This window comes from Terrapene carolina, unplaced genomic scaffold, assembly GCF_002925995.2.
Source record: "Terrapene carolina triunguis isolate 2854851 unplaced genomic scaffold, T_m_triunguis-2.0 Scaffold84, whole genome shotgun sequence".
Taxonomy (NCBI): Eukaryota; Metazoa; Chordata; order Testudines; family Emydidae; genus Terrapene; species Terrapene triunguis.
In genome coordinates, this window is record NW_020664435.1 from 36378517 (window position 1) to 36403701 (window position 25185).

A 25185-nucleotide genomic window follows, 5' to 3' on the forward strand; every position below is an offset into this window, starting at 1 on the left:
CCCCCAGAACCCCCACCCCATCCAACCCTCCCCCTGCTCCCTGTCCCCTGACTGCCCCAATCCCTCTCCACACCCCTGCCACCTGACAGGTCCCCCCAGAACCACCACCCCATCCAACACTCCTGCTCCCTGTTTCTTGACTCGCCCCCAGCGCGGGGGAGGGAGCGGGGCTGGCCAATCAGGGCCGGCTGCCATGGGCAGGGGGGTGGCTTTCTGGGCTGTAGCGGCACAAACAGCTCCTTCTCCCGTTTTGCTACCGGCGTGCTGAAGCTGCGGGGGAGGGGCTTTTGCTGCCGGAGCAGCCCCAAGTGAGCGGCTCAATCCGGCGCGGCTGCCCTGTCAGCCGCTTTTGGGTCTTTAAATAGCCATCCGGGGGGAAATCCCGGACATTTTTAGCTTTTTACAAATTCCCCCCGGACGGCTATTTAAAGACCCAAAAGCCGGACATGTCCGGGGAAACCCGGACGGATGGTAACCCTAATCTACTATAACCCCTATATCCTTTTCACTGTTTCCTTCCTAGGCAGTCATTTCTCATTTTGTATATGTGCAACTGATTGTTCCTTGCTAAGTGGAGTACTTTGCAGTTGTCCTTACTGAATTTCACTCTATTTACTTCAGTACCTTCCCAAGGATATTAACCAAATATTGTTTGCTTACATGAGAAAATATTAGCTTCCTATTTCAAATGTAATGTGTTGAAATCTCCTAAGGTTTCTATTTCAATAACATGCCTGATTTTTCTCCAATCAATGTGATTACAGGATTTTTCCTTACCACTCGTCTAGTAAAAAAATAAGGAAAATAAAGAATATTTGATTAAGACTTTCATATGTTAGAAAGAAGTCAAGATAGAAGAAGAAGAAGAGATCAGCCACATGCAACTGCCATGGCTATGTAAACAGCCATCTTAGCAAAGGACTAGCCATGTACTGTTTGATCCCACACAAATACTTAGGCATGTGAATAATGGTATTCATGTGCCTAGGTGTTTGCAACATTGAGCCCTTGAATGCATAAGCGACACGTAGGGGGACATGTGGGGTCAAGTGTCCCCCCAGACCGGCCTGCCGAGGGGAGTGAGGGGGCTCTGTCCTTCTCCTGCTGTGCCTGCCCCCTGGCACGCTCGGCCCCTGTCCTGGGCAGCTGGGCCCGGGCGGGAAGCAGAAGGGACAGGACCAGACACTTCTCACACCGGCCGCTCAAGGTTGCTGCTCTGTGCAGTGCGGCGGTTGCCTGAGAGACAGCCTGGCTGAGAGGGCAACAGCGGGCCACCCCCGCTCCAGACCCAGCTGCCAGGGACCAGGGCCGAGCAAGCCGGAGTCCTTTCTCCCCCCAGGCATGTTTCCAGGTTGCTTGGTCTCTGTCCTCAACAGTTGGGCCTGGGCTGGGAGCAGCCCACCACCTCCCAAGCCTGGCTCTCGCAGGCAGCTGCTGTGCTGCACAGAGCAGTGACCCGGAGCAGCCAGCTTCAGCCGTATGAGAAGCAGCTTCCTGCCTGGGCCCAGCTGCCAGGGAGAGTGGCCAAATGTGCCGGGGAGGAGGTACAGTGGGAGAAGGACAGAGTTCCCCTCCCCCCGCAGGTAACATGGGACAGGGAGAGCATGGCGGCCCCGGGCTGGGTGCAGGGGTGACTGGGCAGAGGAGACACGTGGGGCAGTCATGTGTCCTCCCCTTTAGATTGTCCCCCCACTCTCCCAGTATGGGGAGGCACGAATCGTCCATGCCTACAGGATTAGTATAAACAGTGCACATCCAGGCCAAGGTTTTCAAAGTGATTATAATTTGGAGTGCCTTGGTTTTTGGGTGCCCAATTTGGGATACATTGATTGTCAGAGGATGGGTGCTCAGCCCTTTCTGATAACCAGGTCCCTTGATGGGCTGGGCACCCGAAATTTTTGTTCATTTGGTCTCAGGGGCTAACTTGGCCATTCAAATAGTTTTTTCCATGCCACACAAGCTTTGCATACAACAATACTCAGGATAGTCGTCCAGATCAGCTTGGCCATTTTTAATCAACAGACTCCTCCATTGGGCAGCAGTAAGACTTGCTTTTTATGAAACAAAACTTTATTAGTGACATATTTACTGCTGTGGTTCAATGGGGCAGAACACAAAATTGCCATTTTTTTATGGCTTTAAAAAATTAACGTCATTTAGGTCTTCTCAGCCATTGGCTGTAGAGCTGCTCAAGGCATCCTACATGATGTCAAATTATGCTTGCCCTTTATTACAAGTGGGAGTATTGTGGCTCTGGAGAGAATGAGTACAAAAACACAGAACATCTGCCAAATGCCTGAGAAAAAATTAAACTACAAAGAATTCAAAGCATGTCCCACTCTGCTCTAATGCCTTCAAAACAAGTTGCTCTAAGCTGCCATTGAAAAAAATATAAGTGAGGATTAAGACAACCTTGACATCTTACACAGAGCGAGGTATATTTATAAAGTATCAATTGTGATTCTCTACTAGTATGTTGTTGTGGGAACCACAACTTTGAATTTCCAGGGTTTTGTGCATTTAAAATGTCAATCATACCATTGTACAAATGTAGTTTTTAGTAATTAATACTAAACACTGAAAACTGTCAAACCACAGATCTCCTACCAGTGCTCTGTTACCTTCACATAACTGCTCTGGCACTCTCCATTACTATCGGGGATCTGGAAGTTGTTATCAAAGCTCATCTCCAAGTGTTTGCTCTCGTGAGTAATGATTGTCCATGTGCATCTGATGTTCATGGGGAAATTTTGAGGCCAGTGGGGAGATTTGATTGTACCATTATCTGAATGAATGATTCCACCACATCCTAGGAAAACAGAAATAGATAAGAGAGCTGGTCAAAATGTTTCAGGTGTTGATGCTCCCACAGCATTCAGCTGGGCCTGAAGATGGTGAGTGGCTGCCCTCACAGGTGCTTCCTGTGCCTATGGCTGCAGAAGCATGAAAGAAAAGACCCATCATTCATTTACCCCCATTGCTATTCCTGCTACTAGAGAAGAAGTACTACCTGCTGGTGGGGGTGGATATGCTCAGGAGAGGGCTCTTCTTTCACCACATTGTTCCTTTCTCCTCCTCTCATGTCCTTTGCTTCCCTATGCATCTAACTCAGCTCTGTTCCACCTGTAAGTATCTGGGAAGTAAAACTGACCACTGCTCATACATGGAACACAGAAGTGAGAAGATCAAATCTGTACTGTAACAAGGCCTCTGCAAGGCTCCTCCATTCCATCACTGGACTAAAGCACTCCTCCTTTCACAGCCATTCAAATCAATCCTAGAGGTGAAACCTCATCCCATTACTAGATCCCTCAGCATTTTACTTTACAAAACTTAAACAGCACAGCTGTACATGTGAATCCTACTCAAACTGCATCTGTTCACCTGCGGCAAAATTCTGATTTCCCTTCCAGCTCAGCCAGTCCCACTGACTTTAGTGGAATTGCAGGAGGAGTTAAATCAGCACAGAATTTTGCCCAGCATGTTTAAAAATAAATGCTAAGTGATTCATTTATAAAGAAGAATAGTCATGGTTCTAGGGAAGCTCACATTCTGATATGTGGTTGACATAATTTGAAACATATTTTTGCTTCCAATAATAATTTATTAAAGCTATGGGTTCAAAATAATTTCAGAAACTCTATAGTAAAGAGAAGAGAGAGAGCAATCTAAAACTTTATAACATTCTACTTTTGTCTCCTTGAGTAGACAGAAGTGCACTAACAAACTGTTAGTGTGCATCAACAATGTCCTCACAGACAGCGCTAGTGGCAGGCTAGTGCAGGGTAGATTCACACCCAAACTTGCCGCGACTTTAATGTTCATGTAGACAAGCCCTAATTCTCATTGAAAGTCAGTGAGATTTAGGCTCGTATGTCAGTCAGGAGCTTTTTAAAATTGTACCCCATATCTCTAGTTTGATCCTGATTTTATTCTGGTTCCATGACTGTAACTTTAGTGTTTAATATTTAAACCAAAAGGTTGTGAAATGAATATTGTCACAGAAAGGAAATGTCTTGCAATCTCTGACATTAGACACTACTACAGTGAGTAAAATGAACAAGATCCCCTTTCATACAGGATATCAGCCATCAGTGATTGCCATCAGAAAGTAGGATATGAATCCAAATTTGATATCAGTTTGTTAGGTCAGAGTTAATGTTTTAACACTTAGCCATTTCAGTGCAGACTCATCTCAGTTAGGTGGCAACATTTTATATACTATTTTTTATGTTTTCCAGCACAATTTTATTTAAAGAGGTTGCGATAGTAAATGTATTGTATCTATGGATGAAGAGTGCTATGCAAGTGCTAAGTATTATTATGTGTATACAAATGAGACAGTGATTATTTTCCTCTTACCTAAAGATTCTGCGGTCCATGTTGCATAAAACCCGCCTCCTTGCACTGAATGGTCTGAGTTAAAGATCACCACTAGCTTGTTGGAACCTGACTGAATGGCCCCAGGAGATGTAGTTCCACAATACTGTCCGATTATAGGAGAACCAGGAGAGCCACCATTCAGAACAGTGACTGAGTCCCAGCGACAGTTTGAGTGCATTTCAACATCAAAGGCTGTAAAAGTAAGCTATAGACAAACAAGAATGACATAAGAATGGCCATACTGGGACAGACCAATGATCCATCTAGCCCAGGATCCTGTCTTCTGACAGTGGCTGGTGCCAGGGAATGAACAGAAAATAAACATTCAGAACCTGAAACCAGCTGTACTTGCAGGATGCATCAAAACAGATCTATCCAGGTTCTCTAACAGTTCCAGCACAATGATTTGACAGACTGATAACATGCTAAACTGTTTGACAACTTGACTCCGGTACTTTGTTGTTGGTACTGAGCTGGAGTTTCTATATCTTAATCATAATGATCATAATTAAGAGAGAGGAGAAAAAGGACAGATCTAGAATTGAAGTCAATGGGACTTAAGAATGTGCTTAAAACATGCTTAAGTGTTTTCCTGAAAAGGGATGGACTTAAGCACATGCTGAATTGCTTTCCTGAATCAGGGACTGAGACAATGAAATCTTAGTTTCGATTCAGCTGTGATAAAATATTAACCAGCTATTTAGGAAAAAAGTCCATGTTCCCCATCTTTTTATTTTTGGTCACAATAATAAACAATTAGTGAAAATGACTCTATTTTATTTTAAACTTGAGAGAAGCTGCTGCAAGACTATCAAATGAGAGTGTCAGATGGATGTGTCAGACAGGAAGGATGTGGGCAGTGAACTGCTGACCCCAATGTGGGGTGCAAGGGTAATATGCACATAGGTGGGATTTTCAGCTCAAAGATTTCAAACAGCTGATCACACAGGCTCGCAGATTTATTAGTGCTGTTCTTCATTATTGATCTGCACTAATGAGTACCTGGCCCTCTTCCAATGTGGTATTATTGCCAGGGATCTGTATGGAAAAGTTTAGCAAAAGGCTATGTAATTATCCCTCTGGTCTAATTTCCCCAAAAATTCAGCCTGAGGCAAAGAGCAAGCATGGAAAATTCCAGTCCAAACAATTAGTATTTGGAAAGTATAAGAATTGAAAATGATGGTTTATAGTGGATAGTGCTGGGAAACCTTCACGACAAGAGTCACTACCAGCTCCACTTATAATAAAACCTTATTTTCAGCTGATTCGGAATAGTACTAATTTAATCTGCATTGATTAAATACAGATTTGTTGACCTCAGATGCCCTCATATCCCCTAAAACACTGTAAATACCTGTACAGTGACAGATAGAGTGCAGCTTAGATGGATAGAGTGCAGGGTAAGTCTGCTGAGCCTGCAGTTAGAAGACATGTCTTTTTACACATAAACTGTGAAAGCTGGATCTGGGAATCACTGAGTGACAATAAGTGCAGAACGTTGTTTCACAAAGCTGTTTCAGAACAGCACTTTAAGGCTCAGGGAGGGACTCTGCCCGCTGACTGAACCCTACATGTCACTGGCTGGACCTGTTACCCAGGGGTCAGGAGAATGCTACAGTGCAAGCACAGCATAGGGTAGCAGTCTAGGGGACCCTAATCTGGTCCCCTCACAAGCCTTGGTGCCGGGGCATGAGGGTAAGGGCCATAATGTAGAGTGCTACAGGGATTCTCGGCTGTTGCAAAGCAGCCCATTGGTAGCCCTTGGGAGGGAAGCTCCTGGAAATTAGGGCAGAACCTGGCTGTTGTAGTTTATGTCAGGGACCACTCTGGCCTCCAGAGCTGGCCACAGTCTTAGGGACACCAATGTGACTTAAAGTCCCACTCTTCTACAGGGCTGCACCTTCTGTTCTGTTCCTCCTGGAGGTGCAGCACGGACTTTCATCCTCAGACTTGTCCTCCTGAAGGCAGAGGCTTATCACTATGCATCTGTTTAAAGCAGCTACTCTAGTTGCTTATGTGTACACAGTAGATGATTTATTTTATGGGAGGAAGAGTGAGTGACGTGTGGTGTCTATCTGAGGACAAGAACCATTAGAAGATTCCTTCTTCAACTTTTTTAAAAATAGACTATGATCTACAGAAGCAGGTTGTTTTATCTCTATTGCATATTTTGCCCCTTCCTTGGATATTGTTGATGGTGACATTTTCATTCTTTAATATTTCATATTTTTCAGACTTTTAAACCATTAAAAAATCTCTTTTCCTACAGACTCATGAAGTACATTAAGTGCATTCACTCTTTTCTATAGCATGCGTTTAGTGTTACTCACAGTAATAGTTTGACCTCGCGGGGCCTCCAACAACCAAGAACAGTGATTTAAATTGTTATAAGGATCTGGGTAGTTAGGACTTGAGATGACCCCACTTTCAGCAGTCTGTATACCACCACAAGCTGCAATAAAACAATACCGTTATTGGATATTTGAGAAACTGCATGCTCTGAACAAACAACAACGATATCGGTAATATTTCAAGCTGAAAAACTATTTAAATTGAATTCAGATGGGTGATGATAATCAACCTGGTTTAGAAAATTCAAGCGTTAAAAACATGTTGGCAGTGTAGTACATAAGAAGCTTCAATGAACGTGAAACTTCACATTTATTTTGATACTTAATAAAGCCCTATAAAAGCTTTGGAAATTGATACTTAAAACCACAACTTCCACTTTAACAGCACTGTTAATGTAGTGCTGCTGATGGGTCCAGATGAATATCCACGGTCAAATTCAGCATTGACAAAAAGAGTAGCATGCATTGGTCAGTAAACGGAGTCTCCATGTGTTCTGAGCGTTGTCCTGCCCCTCACTAGCACTGCACAACACTCAAACACAGCTCAAGGAACAGAGATAAGGCAGAGGACAGTGTGTGTGAAAGCTCAGCTGAGAACGTGTTCAGCTTGAACAGAAACTCAACGAGCTCTCTGTTGTGGGCTTGTTCGAGGGCAGACCTCATTCCAGTGTGATCAGCATGACTAGCAGCATTTACTGGACTTGCCACAGTCAGGGAAAATAGCTTTTCATAGAACTTACCTTCAAATGTGTAACTGGCATAGAATCCTCTATCTTCCACACGCTCATCACTTCTAAAGTGCACCCAGATCTGAGGAGCTGCTATGACTAGAGGCACTGAAGGTGGTGCCTGGCCACAGAGTCTGGATATCAGCTCTCCATCAGCATCCCCTGAGTAAAAAACACATGCCAGTTTGCCAATTTTACAGCTAACTCAATCAATCCTAAAATATCTGTAGTAAGTTAAATTAATTTGTGTGAAACAAATGGGAGAGAAGGGGGGAGAAACAGCATAAAAGGGTTTTTTTGTATTGTAACACACACAAAAGGATATAGTACACATTAAAGGAAGACTAATTATTCTATATGTTTAAATTTTTGCAGAGCTTTAGAGTTTTATAGTGGCATTTGGACCACTCGAGCCAGGGAACAATTATAGAAGCTGTAGTATTTATCCTTTTGAATTGAATTGAATTGAATTGAATTGAATTGAATGAGCAGAGTCTATGGCTTGCTCTGTGTTAGTCATTTTAGTCTTTTCCTCTGCCCTTTTGAGGTCTATGTCTAGTCTGACCAATGGAACCTGAGCGTGCTCACTCACAGACTGGTCCATAGCATTGCAAAGTCATATGGCTAGAAGGATGGGAAAGGATGGACTAGCTAAGCTATCTATAGTTATGTCCCTTGATTCTTCTATTCATGGAATGCCTGTTAAATTCAATGGGAATTTTCAGTTTAGATGATACGATCTGTCTAGTTTCAGAAACGTGTGGGTGTCCCTATTCATAAACAGTCACTCCTAGATCAAAACCAGGCACCCCCAAAGATATCTGCAGCACTCCTCTTCAAAACACTGTGTAAAATTACACAACATGTGCTCTGTTAGCTGAAGACTTCTCTATAGAACAAAGAATGACATTGGTAGATGTATTTCTTGTAACTTTTAATCATCTGCATATGTTTCTACAAACTTTTATTCCATCTTTGCTGGTTTGATTTGTATTTTATTTTTAGTGTTATATAAATAGATAAATGCTCTTAATGAGAGAGAGGGACAAGAGTGAGGCATTTTATAATAGTGTTTGTCAAAATGTCCAAGCACTGTCTTCCTAAATCTACTTCTCTAACAATAGCGGCCTACAGATTTATGGCTTTATTCATAATCAAATCATAGCCTGCAAAAGGAGAGACAGCATGGCCCAGCACTGATGGCACAGGACTAGAAGTTGAAACATCTGGGTTTTATTCCAGGCCCTACCATTGGTACTTGGTGTGACTTGGACCAAGTCACTCAATCTCCCTATCTAATACAGGGATAATGGCACTTAGCCAACTTTGTAAAGTGCCTTGAGATCTGTGGAGGAAAAGTGATGTATAATAAACTGACATTTAATGTAAATTACACAGCAAATCTGTGCAACCTGTCTTTTCCAGTATTATACACTAATATATATATATATATGAATCTGCATAGCTTTCTTGACAGAGAATGGGACACTAGCCATCTATTTGACTGAACTTGACTCAAACTGAAAAAAGGTGTAGATTGAATAATAAAGTCCAGGATCTGCGACAGAAAAGCAAAGAATGCTCATTCAAAAGATTGGATATGAAATTAGACTAGTGAAATATTCTCATGTAGCTGATCATTTAAAACAATATTAAACCTCACCCAGGAAGCTTGAAATGAAATATTTGTTTTGATTATTTGGAGTAAACACATTTGCCTGTGAGTATCAAGTAGCATATGCTTAATTTTCTACCTTTAAAAAAACCAACATAAAAACATATGTACTATAGATAATTCCAGGAAAATAATCCCACACTCTCCTCTTGAGTCAGTGTCTCCCATCTCTCTGCTACCAAACAGGATCTTTTCCCAAATTCACGCCTGTTCTTGTGTCACTGTTCAAGGAAAATCCACTAGAATTTAGTGACTTTTTGCCCCATTAGAATCTCACTGCTCACTAAATGCTAACCGTCAGCATATGCAGCTGAATTACAACAGCCTGTCTTTGTCATGAGGCCAGTCTTGTGTAAACTGAAAATCCATTAGTCTGGCCAAAGTGAGCAATATTGAATAACACAAGGCTGTTTGCTTCTTTTTCTTTCCCGGGGAAATAGACTTTCTCTACTTAAGCACTTTGGTATCAGAGCCTGAGCGCACGAGGAGTGAAAAGAGGTGGGAGAATAGAGATTTACTTTAGTATTTCTCTTTCTTTACTTTCTAGTCTATATCTCGGACCAGAAATTTTTTTTTAGGATTAAGGCGAGAAGACAAGTTTACACCTACACATCCAGGTGCTGATATTTAAAACAATTAAGATGTAACAGATATCTACCCTCAAAGATACCCCCTCTCAAAAACAATTTTCTTGTAATCAGAGTCCTTCTCTCTGGGGGTCACTGATATGGCCTGTGAAGGCAGAAGACATCTGGTGCTTGCATACTACAGTCGACATTAGTTGAGCTATTTTTAATATTAAAAGAAAGAGGCATGGTGCTTTCCCAGTGCCTTACAATGCAAGATACCAGAGAATGCACGAAAAGAGGAACTTCCCAATACACATTAATATATTAAAGAAATGCATATCAAGCTGTATTCCTCCAGTTTTACACCGGTTTAACTCCATTGATTTTGGTAGAGTTACATGAGCATAACTGAGGTAGGGCAGTGGTGTTCAAATATATATAGATGTAGTGCATTAATCCAGTAAACATCTCTGCCGTTATGTTGTTCAGCCTATATTTTATCACAGAGTGCCATATTAAACACCTTTTAAATTTTGGAGAATTGCCATCCAGTGCACTTAACATGACACAGTTGCCACTAAAGCAACTGATGTATTAATATGCTTAATTCACTCTTCTGTTTCAATTGACCTTACGTACCTACTCGTAATTCTAGGTAGTCAAACTGACAGTCTTGGTGGTGTTCCAAGTGGAAATCCTCAAAGGAGATGTAAGTGGATGAATTGTAGTGGTATGGATTCTTGATGGTCCACTCACAGTTCAAGTTGTTTGTGTAATTTCTGATACTGTCATAACCTGGTGAAGTGAAATTCCCTCCTTCAGCTTCCATGCGGGTCCAACCACAAACTGCAGAACCAAGACACTGCTTATTTGAAAATAATAATAATTGTGGTGCACCAAGACAAATCTTGCTTTCATTTACTCCTGCACATTGATATCAATAGTGGTGTTACTGAGAACAGAATTAGGTCCAGCTTCATTTCCTTCTTTATGTAGATGCTACTACTCTGCAACGAGAGAGTGCCTGCCCAACCTCCTTGGTGCTCTTGACAACCATTTAAAAACACACGTGTAAAGAAACAGACCCAGAAGTTACCCCAAGAGCAAATCAAATATCCCAGGAACAAAATAAATATAACAACAATTAATTAACCTCCTGACAACATCCCTACCACAGCTCCACTCCACCGCTACCCAGCCTTACCTATCGCCCAACTCCTTACGGGCAAGGAAGAGAAGATGGGCCTTGCAGCATGCTCTGAAGATCAGCTCATTCATCCTGTTACGCACGTAGGGGGGGAAGCACATTCCAAAAGCCTGAGCCCTAACAGGCAATGCTCTGCCAGCTGCCCCATCTCTTGTGTGCAATAGTGGGTGGCACGTTAGCTCCATCCCCACCTGCATACATTAGCCAATGAAGCTGGCTTGCAAGAGTTGCACTAAATTACCAGGCCTCCTGAGCAATGGGGGAGCACAGAAGGCATTCTGACTCTGTGTCACAAAGCCTCCTGGGGAGGAGCGGCTGCACTCCCCTTATCCCAGGCTAAGTGCAAAAATCACCGTCTAGCCCATCCTCAGAAGCAAGAGACGTGTATGCAGTTCTCACTGCAAAACACTGCGTGCTCCGGAGTGAAAGCTGTCCTTTCCATTTTAGGCTTGATTTACATGTGTGCGCACATACCCACAACCCCAAAAATCTAAATAAAAGGTGCTTTCTACTTATGTAAAATGGGTGATTGCCAAAGTTGACCAAATTTGAGGTTTTTCAGCCCAGCCATTTTCAAGATATGGGACACAGAAAAAGAACATGTATTTGTTACAGGTGTCATATTTTTGCAATGCTTTTTTTGCCATGCACTAGCTACAAAATGGCTTGCCAAAGATACTTCATATAAGGTTAATTTAAAAATCTGCATTACCTGCATCTTCACTAGAAGAATAGGAAACACTAAAGCCTCTCGCTGAAACAGAGATATCAGTGACCAAAATGACTTTCATTGTGTTTCCTGAGGATTTCACTTGAGTGCCTGGATTTACATCACCACACAGTTTGGCTAGTCTGGGAGAATTTTGTCTGAGGCCATTGTAAACCTGTTGGTTAAAAATGCATTCTTAGAGGCTCAAACCAAACATCTTCTTCAGAGTTTAAATGTGCTTTGCACAAGACTCACTGAAATCCCTCCATAAAGGGCTGTTCCAAAACCTAGTGAAGTCTATGAAACAAACTCGCATTGACTCTAGTGGGTCAGGTCCTGAATTAAAATTTTTTGTTTTCTCCTAAAAAATTCGGTGAATGTTTTTGATGCTTTGTCCAAAAGTAAAAAAAAAAAAAAAAAAATTTCAATTTTTTTTTTTAACAAAACTTTGGAAATTTTCAATGAAAAGGGACTTTTTTGCGAAAAATATCAATTTTGTCAAAAAGCCACTTAAAGAAATTTTATGGAAAACTTTTGATCAGCTCTAACATTTAGTTTTTGATGATACAGCTGTTTTTTTGGTATGGCTTCTTTCATGCAGAGTGCATCCCAAGACACTGGGAGTGAAATAATATAACTGCGGAGTTAATCTCCTTCTCCTTCTCCTGTAATTTCAGAGGTACAGGAGAGGGAGAAAAGATGTTGTCAGCTGAGATTTAGAATGAGGTAGAGAGTTATCGACACACAGGGATGCAGGAAGGCTGTTCCTTTCAGAGTTCATTACTTCATTAGCTGATAAAGGGACAGTGCGCGTGACTTGTCTAAAGCAGGGGAGTAAGGGCATGGAGGATAGCCACGTGATGGATGGAGGCCAGTTGCTACTGGCCTCATCACACAGGTGGGCAGGGAGCAGGTGGACAGAGTCTTGGCTCTGTCCCTACTCAGCACACAGGGCAGTAGATGCTTCACCAGCTGTAGGGAACTTTTCTGCAGGGATCATTTCTCTCTGTATTGTAAAGTACAAGTGTATTTGTGGGTGCTGTAAAAATAATAAATGACAACTGGATTCTGTTTCAGACTTAAATACTTTAGTGTGCTTTCTGAATTTACTCAGAGTCTAATCACATTTTGTTTGATTTGGTAAATAAGGCTCTGATCCTGCAAACACTTAAGTACACAAGTAACTACACACATGAGTAGTTCCATTGGCTTCAGTGGGACTAGTCACATGCTTAAAGTTACACATGACCTTAAGTACCTTCCTGAATCTGTACCTTAGAGAGTTAATTTCTTTCTTCCTCTGTCGCCACTCCCATTCTTTTGGGGTGGGTTATAATTTGTCTTAGAAACAGATATACAAATATACACGCAATTTCAACAGTACCACTCTGGTAATATTGTACAAGTAAATTAAAGCACATGAATGTGCTTTCCCTGTATTCATTCACACTTACAGCCACATAATCTAAGCTGCACCTCTGGTAGGCTTCGGTTTTCATATCATTAATAGTTAGTGTGATCCGTCGTCCTTCCGGGACGGTGATCCTCCATTCACACACTCGATTGTGTGGGTACATGTTGGGATAGTTGGGGGAAGTAAATGTCCCAACAGGCGCATTAAGGTCTCCACCACACTCTGGAACAGAACAAATGTTAGGAAAGCTCTTGCAGAAAATCAGTGGATACTAAATACTTTCTGGAGGTAAAAGATTAAAGCAAAACCATGGAACTTATATAAGAAAAAAAGCTCTTGACTGCTCGAAATTTTGATTTGCTATGCTATACCCTTCCATGTGTTGGTCACAATGGTAGAGAAGTTTAATATTTCTGGTAGATCCACTCAAATGTGCCATTAAATATTTGTTAAAATATGAATGATAATTGACCATAGTAACTAATGTGAATCAAGAATTAACATTTGCTTCCCTTAAATGCTCATTCCAGATGACTGCCTTCCTGAACCACCATGGGGCTATGACGTCAAGAGATCTGAGTAGCTCACTGTGACAGGCTAAAGCAGCAGTCTGGAAAGGGATCACATGGCCAGGCCGGGTTCGTGCAGAACAGGAAGCTGGGTCCAGGCAGGTCACACAAGGGAAGGGTGTGTTCTCCTGTCCACTGGCTGCATGAGGCAGAGAAAAGCCTCTGGGGATTGTGAGCAGCAATTGAGTTGTTTTATTTTGTGGTGTTTACATCCTTTTTTATAAACAATAAATTGGGCCCTGATGAAAGAGCCTTACAAAGGACTTGGGTGGGAAATTTGCTTTCCCTCCTGTGCTGGTGGAAGATAGCACAGGTCGTCTGTTGCTCTAACTTTCACCCGGGCAGGATAGCCAAGGATCAAAGAGCTACAACCATACATAAGTCAGATTTAAAGGACAAATATACACTGCTGTAAGAACAAATGATTTGAAAACAAAACAAAACAATTGCACTCTGATGAAGATGGAAAATGTGGTTAGCTGTGTATGCTGCCTTGCTTATGGTAAATTGCTACTTTACAACTCTAACCTTCAATACTAGCATCAAAGCGCAGTCTGAATCCTGGGGCGTTGATAGATCCATCAGTGAAGAACTTGACATAAGCAAAACTGTCAGAAGTATCCATTGCATCAGGGATAGTAGTACCACAGTATCTGCCCAATAAATTCCCTAGGCAAGTCAAAGACAGACAGATAAGTTTTATTATCAGGATGATTTTTATTCAAATTTCTATTCAAGTAGCACCACTGAGTTTAAACCATTAGGTAGGTTTAAAGAAATAAAGCAATCTTGGGAAACAATTGGAAGGGTTTTTGTTTCCTTTGCTTTACTTCAATAACTAATGTAACTACGTTGGCAATAAGGAAGGCACCTGTACTGCATGTGGTTCTTTCAGCAGCAAGTGTTTTTAGTAGTCTCCTTTGAGGCTTGCTGCTGGGATGAGAGCAGGGAAGAGAATCACTGAAACAGTCTACTGACCTGAAGCATTGTACTCGCGGATCTCCACAAAGTCATTTGCACACTCAGGGGAGTCCTGAACATCTAGTCCTTCTAGGCTAATTGTGAGATAATGGCCGGTAGGTCCCTGGAGTAACCATTCACACAACAAGTTGTCTTGATAGTGCAGCTCAGGAAATCCTACACTTTCGATGACACCATTTTGTCCTGTCACCGTTCCACCACATGTAGCTGCAAAGAGAACCACATTTCTAGTGATCCTCTCACCCTAGAACAGCACCTCATGGAATTGAGCTGCCTCTCCCACAAGACTTTAACGGCACATTGCCAAGTAGTTCGACACAACCATAGTGGGGATTGTCCTCCAGATTCTAAATCTCCTAATCTCTCCTTTTAACTCCACCAGTCCTGGTTTGTTTTCCTTCCACAAATACTTACACCTACTGTGGATGTTGTTTGTTTTCTCTTTGTCTTACCTCTCACTGATACCTCATTACCTCAGCCAGACATAAACTCAAGTTACAGATTTGGGGCTTGATTCTCATTTACTTTGAAGTCTCTTTCCACTCTGGCAGTGTAAATGAGAATCAGGTCCTTTGGATCCAGATTTCAAATATCTCAGTCTGGCAGTGTTTTGATCATGGATTTTGTGTTGGACCATTATAAAGCTAAATGTCATTTGCTAAATTTGGATCCAGATTTTTAAGATTTGGGTGATGGTTTGGATTTGGAGCCATGGGTCAGATTCCTCTCTAGATTTAACTATGTAGTAATATTCATAGTCTGTTTGTTGGTTTTGTCTTCTGTGTCGCAGTGTAAAAGCAGAATTACATGCTTTGTGTTTGTTTCCTACTGCTTTTGATTCTCATTTCCATGCCTTTCCCTGTGCTGCTGCTATGCATGGCCTGACTTCCCATTTCACAAAGCCACCACCCTCTTTTCACTCGTGTCTCTTGAAATTTCACTTTTTCTGTGATAAACACAAAATGTGAGTTCATAATAATAATGTTAAGAACAAATAATAAATTATTCCCAGTGGAATATATTGGCTTTTCCAGTGCATCCTGTATGTTTGCCAATTAAATAACAGACTTTTAGAGGCAGCACTATATTTCTCTTTATGTCCTGTGTAATGGTGATAATATTGATGGCTTTTAACAAATGACTTATTCCAACATGATTAATAACTACCTGTTAATCATGTTGGAATAAGTCATTTGTTAAGAGCCATCAATATTATCACCACTGCACAGGACATAAAGAGAAATACAGCAACTGCCTTGAAAAGTCTGTTATCTAATTGGCAGACATACAGGATGCACTGGAAAAACCAATATATTCCACTGGGATTCTTTTTGACCAGATACAAATTCTCTCTTAATATGTGATGTCAATATTTTCATACAGTGGGCCCAATCTCCACTCCCCTATATATATATATATAATTTGTTTTTTATATTTGAGATCAAAACATAATCAATAAAATCTTGCTTAAAACAATAAATTCCAGTTCTTTGCTACCAAGAAATATGAAGAAGAAACAGCCCCCCAGTCCTAGTTTTGAATGCTCCCAGATGAGACCAATATAATAAGCAAACACTTTTCTCTGAAGGTTAGTGGCATCACTGAAAACTGACATCATTTTACATTGCCGTTGAATCTGACCCAAGGGCTTTATTTTACTGTTAACTCTTTGTTGCGTGTTACTAACCCTGCCTTAGCAGCTAGAAAATAAAAAATGGTTTCTTAATGAATTATTTCATTTTCTGGCTGGCAAACATTGACTCCTCATCTCATCCCATCCCCATTCCATCACTCAACCCCATGCTGAGATTATCAGCGCTCTGTTGCTTTTGCTACTTCTTTGTTTGCCTCCCGGCACTGTTAATGTAATCAGTTATGACACTGGCATCAGGGCACCCCTACTTTACCTCACAACTACCTGCTGTTAGTTGCTCTTCTTGCAATACATACCTCTTCAACCCCCTTGTCATACAAATTACACTCTATTTGAACGCTGAATACCGAATCAAATGACCTGACTTTACACATCTAACCTCATTTGCAGCCATTTGCTGACCAAGGTGCACCTGGCATGTAATTTGTCATACATCACTGTTTATATCATGGGCCTCTGGCCACGGGTGCTACAGCCACTTACTCCTTCTGGCCCTTTTGGTGTTGTCCCTTAGATTGCTGCAGTTTGACTATTAGGCTTATCAAACTGCCCAATCCCCGTTTCCACTGCAGCAATTCTACAAGGACTTTCATATTTTGCTATGATTCCTACCTATCACTAGGGAAATAATATATTAGCATTAATTGATGTGATGATTCTGATTACATGAATCGATGGTATAGAATAATGGAAAGAGACAAAAGGTTCTGTCAATCAATCTATTTTGAATAATTTAGGGCCCAATCCTTATTGAATTAAAACTGCAGGACTTGGGTCCTAAATCTTTTCTGTTCCTTTTATTGCCACAGATCAGTGAAAATGCAATAAATGGAATAACTGCTAGCATTACCTCTTGAGTACTTGGCGTTGAATCCAATATGTGTGGCACTGTTGTCAGACCTAAACCTCATATACATGACAGCTCCTGAAGACCTTTGAATGCCTGGCAGAGAACTTCCACACAGCTTGGCAAGCACTGGTGCACTGAAGTCAGCTCCATCACGTAATTCAAGGTAACTGAAGGCACAACTAAAATAGGAGGAAGTTTTCTATTAAATTTGCAGCAACAATCCATTTATGACATTTCAGCAAATACCTGAAACCTTCGAGCAATGACATTTTAGATGTGGTGTGACTAGGAAAAAGGCACAGTGATAGAGTCAGACAAATTCACAGACAATGATAGGGCTTGAATCAATTATAGTGCCAGAAATACTAAATAGGTCACAATACCACAGCAAGCTCTGATAGTAGCTGATGTGAATCCTGTGACATGGCTATTAACAGTAATAAAAAGGCTTTAAATATTGACACTGTTTAATGTGCAACATTTTTTTGAAATATTTAACCTTTAAATGATTATTTAAAAACACATTCCCTGTTCAACATCTTCAGTGACTACTGAAATAAAGAGTGGCAGTGGGACTGATCAAAGCTATCTATAGGGGTTCATCAATCCAAATAAGTGTGCATCCCATTATGTGGGTGTGTAAGAGCCAACAACTTCTTCAAAATACAAGACAGCTTCACTTGTGGGGTGCTGTATAATCACCTACCAGCCTCACCCAGCTGTCCTGGAAGGGGGGCATAGGCGGGTGGAGGCATTTGTGGAGTCCACATACCTGCACCAGCTTTTCTGAACCTGGCACTATTACAGGGTGGATTCTTTGCTAGTGTATGTGACAGATAGGGCAGATTCCTGCAATATCCTGGACAAACCCTACTGAATTAAGTTAAGCCTGACTGAATTCAGTTTAAGTATTTTAGGAGTTCATTGTATTAAAATGCATTTTTTGTGGGATTGTATGTCACATCTCTAGGGAGGAGACCCAACTGATATAAACCCTGGCTGGGAAGTGCAATGAGCTTCAAAGTACTATTTGAAACAAGATGAACTTTTAAAGTTAAGTGGGTTTCCTAGGAAATACCTAGGGAAAGGGAATGCAAATTCCCCACCTCTGGATCCAATCTTTTGAAGCTATTCCTTGAGGAGAAACCCACTGTCTGACTGATTGCCTATTCACAGTCTCTAAGGATCAAAACCCAAACTGTATAAAGGAGATGATCACATATTTATGGTGTGCTGGTTCTGAGCCTAAGTGGCTCTGAAATTGTAGCTGCAGGAAAACCCCTTGGTGGGGTTTGAAGGACTGTTTGCCTACCAGAGCCCTTATTGGAGTCAGGGTTGATCTCTGGTGAGCTAATTAGCATCAGTGTAAGTTCTTTTATTGTTTTTCTCTGTGATGCTTTTACCTTAAGAATAAATTTGCTTGATTAGAAAGAGCTGTGATAACTGTGGACAATTATGCTGTTTATAGCCTCTGAGGAAGGAAGGCAAAGCAAGCCTGCTAAGGCAGTCTGTCTTGCTGGGGAATTCATGGTGTAGGCATGGAATTTTGCAGACTGGAAATACCCCACTGAGGAGGGAGACAGACACGTGTCTCCGCCCAAGAGAGGTGATGGCTGGGGAGTCGGAAGCCTGAGAATGAACCTTGCTGGAGGGAAAATACAGGTTAAGTTGCCTGGAACCGTTATGGTGTCAACTGGTATAACTCCACTGAAGTGGACTTCAGCTGATTAGCAAATGAGGATCTGGCCCTATATATCTTCTGGCATGCAGAGAGCACAGACCAAATGAGTGGATATAGTGGTACAAACCCCCTAGTGTGCTGTGGGCATTTTATAGCCGTGGCCAATCAGTCTGTGCCCACTGGCCACCAATCTGAGTAGGAAGGGAGCACAGGGCATAGAATTTACAGAACAGATCCTCCTGCCATTTGAGCTTCCTCCATCCCCGTTACTTTTTTGCTGTATATCTTATTTTTGATTTCTGTCAAATATTAAAAAGGCCAGGGATGTACACTGGCAATGTAGAGGGTCCAGGCACCTCTCTCAAAAGTCTCCAAAACATCCTAATTGTAAATTTTGGAATAAATTCTATTGAGGAATTAGGGAACATACTGATATGGTAATAGGGAAAGAAAAATGAAAATGGAGTGCCTCAGAAAATGTATGCAAAATAAATGTAGCTATATACTTGGGTGAGGGTTCAATGTAAAACTGATCTTCAAACTGCAGCTCCACTGCCCCTCCATTCGGAGCTGTTATGGTCCAGACACAGTCAGCATGCTGTGGATAGTTGTTAGGATAGTTGGGGGAAGATGCATATCCACTGGGACTGGAATCACTGATATAGATATTCCCTCCACAGGCTGGGAAAGAGAAGTTTAAGAACAGGTTAAAGAAAATGTGTGAGATGTTCAAAACAAACAAGGACCAACTTCTGCTGGTGAGAGAGAAAAGCTTTCGAGCTACACAGAGCTCTTCTTCAGGTCTGCGCTGAAGAAGAAGAGCTCTGGGTAGCCAGGGCCGCCCAGATGGGTGGGCAAGTGGGGCAATTTGCCCCAGGCCCCACAGGGGCCCCCACGAGAATATAGTATTCTATAGTATCACAACTTTTTTTATGGAAGGGGCCCCCGAAATTGCTTTGCCCCAGGCCCTCTGAATCCTCTGGGCGGCCCTGTGCGTAGCTCAAAAATTTGTGTCTCTCTCACCAACAGAAGTTGGTCCGATAAAAGGTATCACCTCACCCACCTTGTCTCTCTAATATCCTGGGACCAACATGGCTACAACAACACTGTATACAAAACAAGTAAGTCATCCATATACTTAGTCACAGGTTCTTTTCAATGGATTATATTCATTACACAAATAAATATACTCTAATTTTTGCTGTTGAGCAATACTATAGCACATTTAAACCTAGATTTTCTGGCCTGCTTGTTAACCAACAGCCCATTTATTCCATGAAAATTAATACAACGGTCCCCTGACGACTGCACTGACTGACACTCTACTCCCACAGTGATCCTAGACTCAGATAAGCATGAAGAGGAAAACCTTATATGCTTTATTTCTGAAGAATTCCTAACATTTGGAAAACTGAAGTTAAGGATTGGATCTTTCGATGCTTTTTGTGAAGCATACTTACTTTCACTTTCCAAAACAATTGAAATGTAAAACTCAAGACAATATGAAATCCAGTGAGAAATGACATTCAAAGCAAACTCAAGAATTTGTTCAGTTTCTTTGCCATACTAAGATACTTTTATTTAGCAGTGTAGTGGGGCGGCTGCCCTACTCCTGGAGAACAGGAATTAAAACAGCCAAGCTAGGCTGACTGGAGTAGCAGCCACCAAGGACGGCTTTAGGAAGTGCGGGGCCCGATTTGAATAGTTTCGACAGGGCCCCGGTAGGGATGACTCACCCGGCGGCACTCCGGGTCTTCGCTCTGGGTCTTCCGCAGCACTGAACGACCCGCCGCCGAAGTGCCGCCGAAAACCCGGAGCGAGTGAAGGACCTGCTGCCGAAGTGCTGCCGAAGACCCGGAGCGCCGCCGGGTAAGTAAAAATTAAAAAGGCGCCTAAGTTAGGCGCTCTTCTTTAGGGCGTGGGGCCCGATTCAGGGGAATCAGGGGAATCGGCCTAAAGCCGGCCCTGGCAGCCACAGCTATGGCCAGCTCAATTAGGGCCCAGATGGCCCTGATAAGAGGGTTGTGAGCCGGAAGCTGGAGCAGTCTCTCTAGTGGTAAAGAGGGAAAGACCTCGCTGCCTGAGAGCTCAGGGTACAGAGAACACAGCAGGGCTGGGGAAAGGCCAGAGGAGCTGGGGAGCTCCAGGCTGGCAAATCCCCAGGCTGCGGGCCTTGATAAGAGGCCAAAACAGGTACTGGGGTTGCAGAGGCTGCAGCCTGGGGTTAGGCAGGGGCAGCTAGTCCAACCCCCTTGCCAATGATGAGTGGCCATGACAGACTGCAATTTGCCCCAGTGAGAGGGGGCTAGATGACGATTGGCAGTAGCCACTGAGGCAAGGTGGGTGTAGAGGGTGGGGGTTCCCCTGGGAGGGGAGACCCAGAGAGTGGGGGTACTGCTGGGGCAGAACCCTGAGGTAAAGGGCACTGGGGTCTGGGAGGGACACAGGGCTGGTGGCAGGCGAGACACCAGCCTGCACAGGGCGCTCCGTATGCTGGAAAAGAGCTAATTCCCAGATGACCAGCAGGAGGCGCTGAGTTGTTGCCTCACTACAAGCAGCTAACAACTTTATGATTAAAATACATTTTAGTAATGCTAATGAATACAGTGATTCAATCCAGGTCTCTAAAGTGAAGCTCTAGAAATATATATGTATATGCTTAGATCCTACCGTAGAATTTCCAATGGAAGGAGTAGATAGAAAAAGAGGAGTTACAAACTTGAGAGCGAGTGAGCATGCTAGTAGGTTACCTTAGTTCTGTTTAATCAACATCATTTAAATGAGAGCTCCAAATGTCCTAAGACATGTGTTTGCCTGAAATACTTTGGGAACAGCTGAAGGTGCCAGGCCCCTGATTTATACCAGCTGAGGATGTGGCCTGCCACCTCTTCATTCTTTCAAAAATGCCAGTTCCTGCAGGGGGTGTTATTTTCTCAGCTGAGGAGGAAACTTTTATGGAATGTTATCATTTCTGCCAATGCACTGGGTCACACTCATTTCTGCTGTAACTCGCTATTTGCAGTATGTAGCAGGCAGAGGCAAGATTCTAATTTGCCTTCCTTCCCCATGTTAACTGTTGAAGTCTCCTGCTAACCTGTGTCCAACTTCCCCCGTTTCCCAGATGCAGGTGAGAGATAGCTTCAACCCAACCGCCAGGGAAACTAGCGATACTACTAATGAAAAGTGTTTTATTAACACAATGTCAGGATTAGAACCCAGGTCTGCTGAGCCTGGGACAGCTGATGTTCCCACAGTGCAACCAGGAGGCCATGCAAGCCAAGGAGCAGTGTGGAGGATAGGCACCACAGGCAGTACTAGCCAAAGAAGCCAGAGTGACAGTACCCTGCAGCTGGGGTTACCACCTTTGAAATGCAAAAAAACCCCAGCACCCACCGTCCCATAAGGCAAGCCTGCTGCAACCTCAGCCCCCAGCCACAAGGCAACTCTGCAACTCTCCCCCCACTTCAACGGCCACTTATCTAGACAGATAACACGTATGGATAACATTGATAACATCATTTTCTTACTTAAACTGCATAAGGGGTAACACTGCAGCATCTTTAGCTGGACACAGAAACTTTTAACATTAGATATCCCAGTGCATTGTGATAACAATGCAAATCTTTAGACCCATGTAAAAAAACCTGGCAAATTAAATTATTTTTCTGGCAACTGGCAAATACATAAAAAAACTGGCCAGGTCGATCAAATACTGGCTAGGTAACAACCCTAACTGTGGCCCTCTGATTGGCCATCACCCTATTTAACCCTGGAAGGTAGCCCAGGAAGTTGTCTGGGCAACAACAAAGACTTTGGGCCTGTTGTGACTCCACACCTCACCTTGTCTCTTGATCTCAGGACTCTGATCCCAGCTTGACTCTGACCTCCTGATTCTAGCCTGGTGCTACCTCTGATCTCCGGTCTCCAACCCCAGCCTGACTTTGACCCTGACTCTTGCTTATTGAACCCGGTTCTAGCGATTCCTCCAACCCCTGCTCACTGACTATTGTCCTTGACATGTGGACTCCAGCCCAGCTGTGATTGCTAGGCCAGACAACCTACACCCTGGTCCCTTACAAATATGTGGAACGCTTATGCAGTGAGAACAGGAGTACTTGTGGCACCTTAGAGACTAACAAATTTATTTGAGCATAAGCTTTCGTGGGCTACAGCCCAATTCATCGGATGCATGCAGTGGAAAATACAGTAGGAATATATATATGTACACACACAGAGAACATGAAACAATGGGTTTTACCATACACACTCTAACAAGAGTGATCAGTTAAGGTGAGCTTATGCAGTGGGCATTTCAAATAATTTACACAGAAGGCATTTTTGCCGATATTTGTTTTTTAATCAGATTACAGTCTCTCCATGCTAAGTGCAGTTGTAGCTGTGTTGGTCCCAGGATATTAGAAAGACAAGGTGGGTGAGGTAATATCATTTATTGAACCAACTTCTGTTAGTTAGACAGACAAGCTTTCAAGCCATACAGAGCTCTTCTTCAGGTCTGGGAAAGGTGCTCCAAGTGTCACAGCAAAATGCAAGGTGGAACAGATGGTTTAACATAAAGAGCTTAAATTCATTACTTGGCTAGATACTAAAAATCATGGACTGAACAGAGACAATGGATTTATGGCTTATTACAGCAATTGAATCCACTAACCCCCCTCTTCTTGTCCTATCACTGCAGAGGTGTTAGCGGGCCACTCTGCCTTAAATGCTCGCTTACACTATGTGCTAACTACTTATGCTAAACAATCCGTTTAACTTGCATTTTGCTTTGACACTGGAGCACCTTCCCCAGACCTGAAGAAGAGCTCTGTGTGATTCGAAAGCTTGTCTCTCTCACCAACAGACGTGGGTCCAATAAAAGATATTACCTCACCCACCTTGTCTCTTCAGATTAAGTCACTTATTATAAGAACCATGCTTCTGAAAGAACAAATTTTAAGGGTTTTTTTTCTACTAATTTTCAGAACTTGTGTTGGATTTTGACACTCACCCAGACTCTTAGCCTCATACTTCAGTTTGAACCCATGGCCCGCATGACTGCTGTCAGAAATGAAGTGGACAAACAGCTGATTGTCTGTAGTGTACATGGTAGAAAAAGAGCTGCTACCACAAAACCGCCCATTCCTTCCAATGGTCCCCAAAGGCGGGGCAGAGTCATCCAGTCCATTTTTAAGCTAGAAGGAAATTGTTAAGGTTGTTCAAGCATACAGCTATAAAACTTAAGGAATGCTCTAGCAGATATAAGAACAAACCCAAACAACAATCTTGAAAAAAGCATTTTCCCCTTTAATTTACTGTACCAGTAAATCAGCATCTCTAAATAAAGCTTTGAAAGATAGCAAGACAATTCTAAATGATATTTTTTTCACTTTCCTGTTGTTAATAACACCACAACATATAGGAGCCATAGTCATGGGCCAGTATATCCTGTTTCTGGAAACCAAGTGACAACACCCACAGCTGATCAGCTCACCTCCACATAGTCCCCATGGCTGCAAGAAGCATCCTCGCTCTGAACTTCGAAGGGTTGTTCAAAATGGACAACAACAACAAACCCACTGGTAACCAATACATGCCAGGAACAATTGAGATTGGAAGCATAGGCCTGAGGATAGTTGGGGGATGTGATCACTCCCCTGTTGGCATGCAAATAGCCACCACAACCTGAATGAAGGGAAATGAGATAGGGAAGAAAAAGTCATCTTAAATTATTACAAAAATGTCTTCAAAATCAATGTGATTGTTAAGCCAAATGCTGAACAGCTGTGTGGGATGTGCATTAGTGAACATCCTGAATAATCTGCCCACTTCCAGGCGACATGCAAGTCTGCTAGTAGACTGTCCAGGTTGTATACTGACACACAACAAACAAACCTGGCTTTTTAGTATGGCAGACAAATGAGTAATGCACTGTGCTTGATGCATGTGGGGAAGGGAGGCATAGGTGTCTTTATGCCACCTTTCCTCATGCGTTCCTCTCAGCACCAATCCTGGGGGCTGCTGTACACTAAACTGGCCCCCAGCACAGGTTGTAAGTTGGAGCAACCTCAAGGCTGTCCACTCAAGACCCTGACATGCCCCTCCCTGCTCCTGCCCCCCTTGGAATGCACTCTACAGCAGTCTGTGTGTTTGGGGAGTGGGGCGGTCAGAACTGCTCACAAGCATCTGGCTGCAGCAGAGGATTTCCATATGAAAGGAGAATCCTCAACTGCTGCCATGAGGCATCTTTGTCCTTGTGGGGCCTTAAAAGGGTCCAAGGACCTGGCCCTGTATCTATTTTGTGTGTGTGCTTGGATTCATTTATTTGCATCTCCAAGTTGGCGGTTCCCTTCCCTTTCATTCTCCACTTCCCCATCTCTCAACAATTGCAGTTTGTTTTTTAGCTAGCACCAGCCT

At 42.8% G+C, this 25185-nt stretch overlaps 1 protein-coding gene across 1 annotated transcript in view; it reads right to left on the reverse strand.

Moving 5' to 3' along the window:
* CUBN (cubilin) overlaps positions 1-25185 on the reverse strand; it is a 212563-nt gene that overhangs the window by 45973 nt on the left and 141405 nt on the right. The window contains exons 42-54 of the mRNA XM_026649328.1: positions 24263-24453; positions 23780-23963; positions 19278-19452; positions 17091-17269; positions 14584-14793; positions 14134-14274; positions 13077-13258; positions 11626-11797; positions 10346-10552; positions 7475-7624; positions 6714-6835; positions 4363-4588; positions 2622-2809 (exon numbers count right to left, since the gene is read on the reverse strand). Coding sequence (XP_026505113.1) covers positions 2622-2809; positions 4363-4588; positions 6714-6835; positions 7475-7624; positions 10346-10552; positions 11626-11797; positions 13077-13258; positions 14134-14274; positions 14584-14793; positions 17091-17269; positions 19278-19452; positions 23780-23963; positions 24263-24453 — 2327 coding nt within the window. The remainder of the gene's footprint in view (positions 1-2621; positions 2810-4362; positions 4589-6713; positions 6836-7474; positions 7625-10345; positions 10553-11625; positions 11798-13076; positions 13259-14133; positions 14275-14583; positions 14794-17090; positions 17270-19277; positions 19453-23779; positions 23964-24262; positions 24454-25185) is intronic.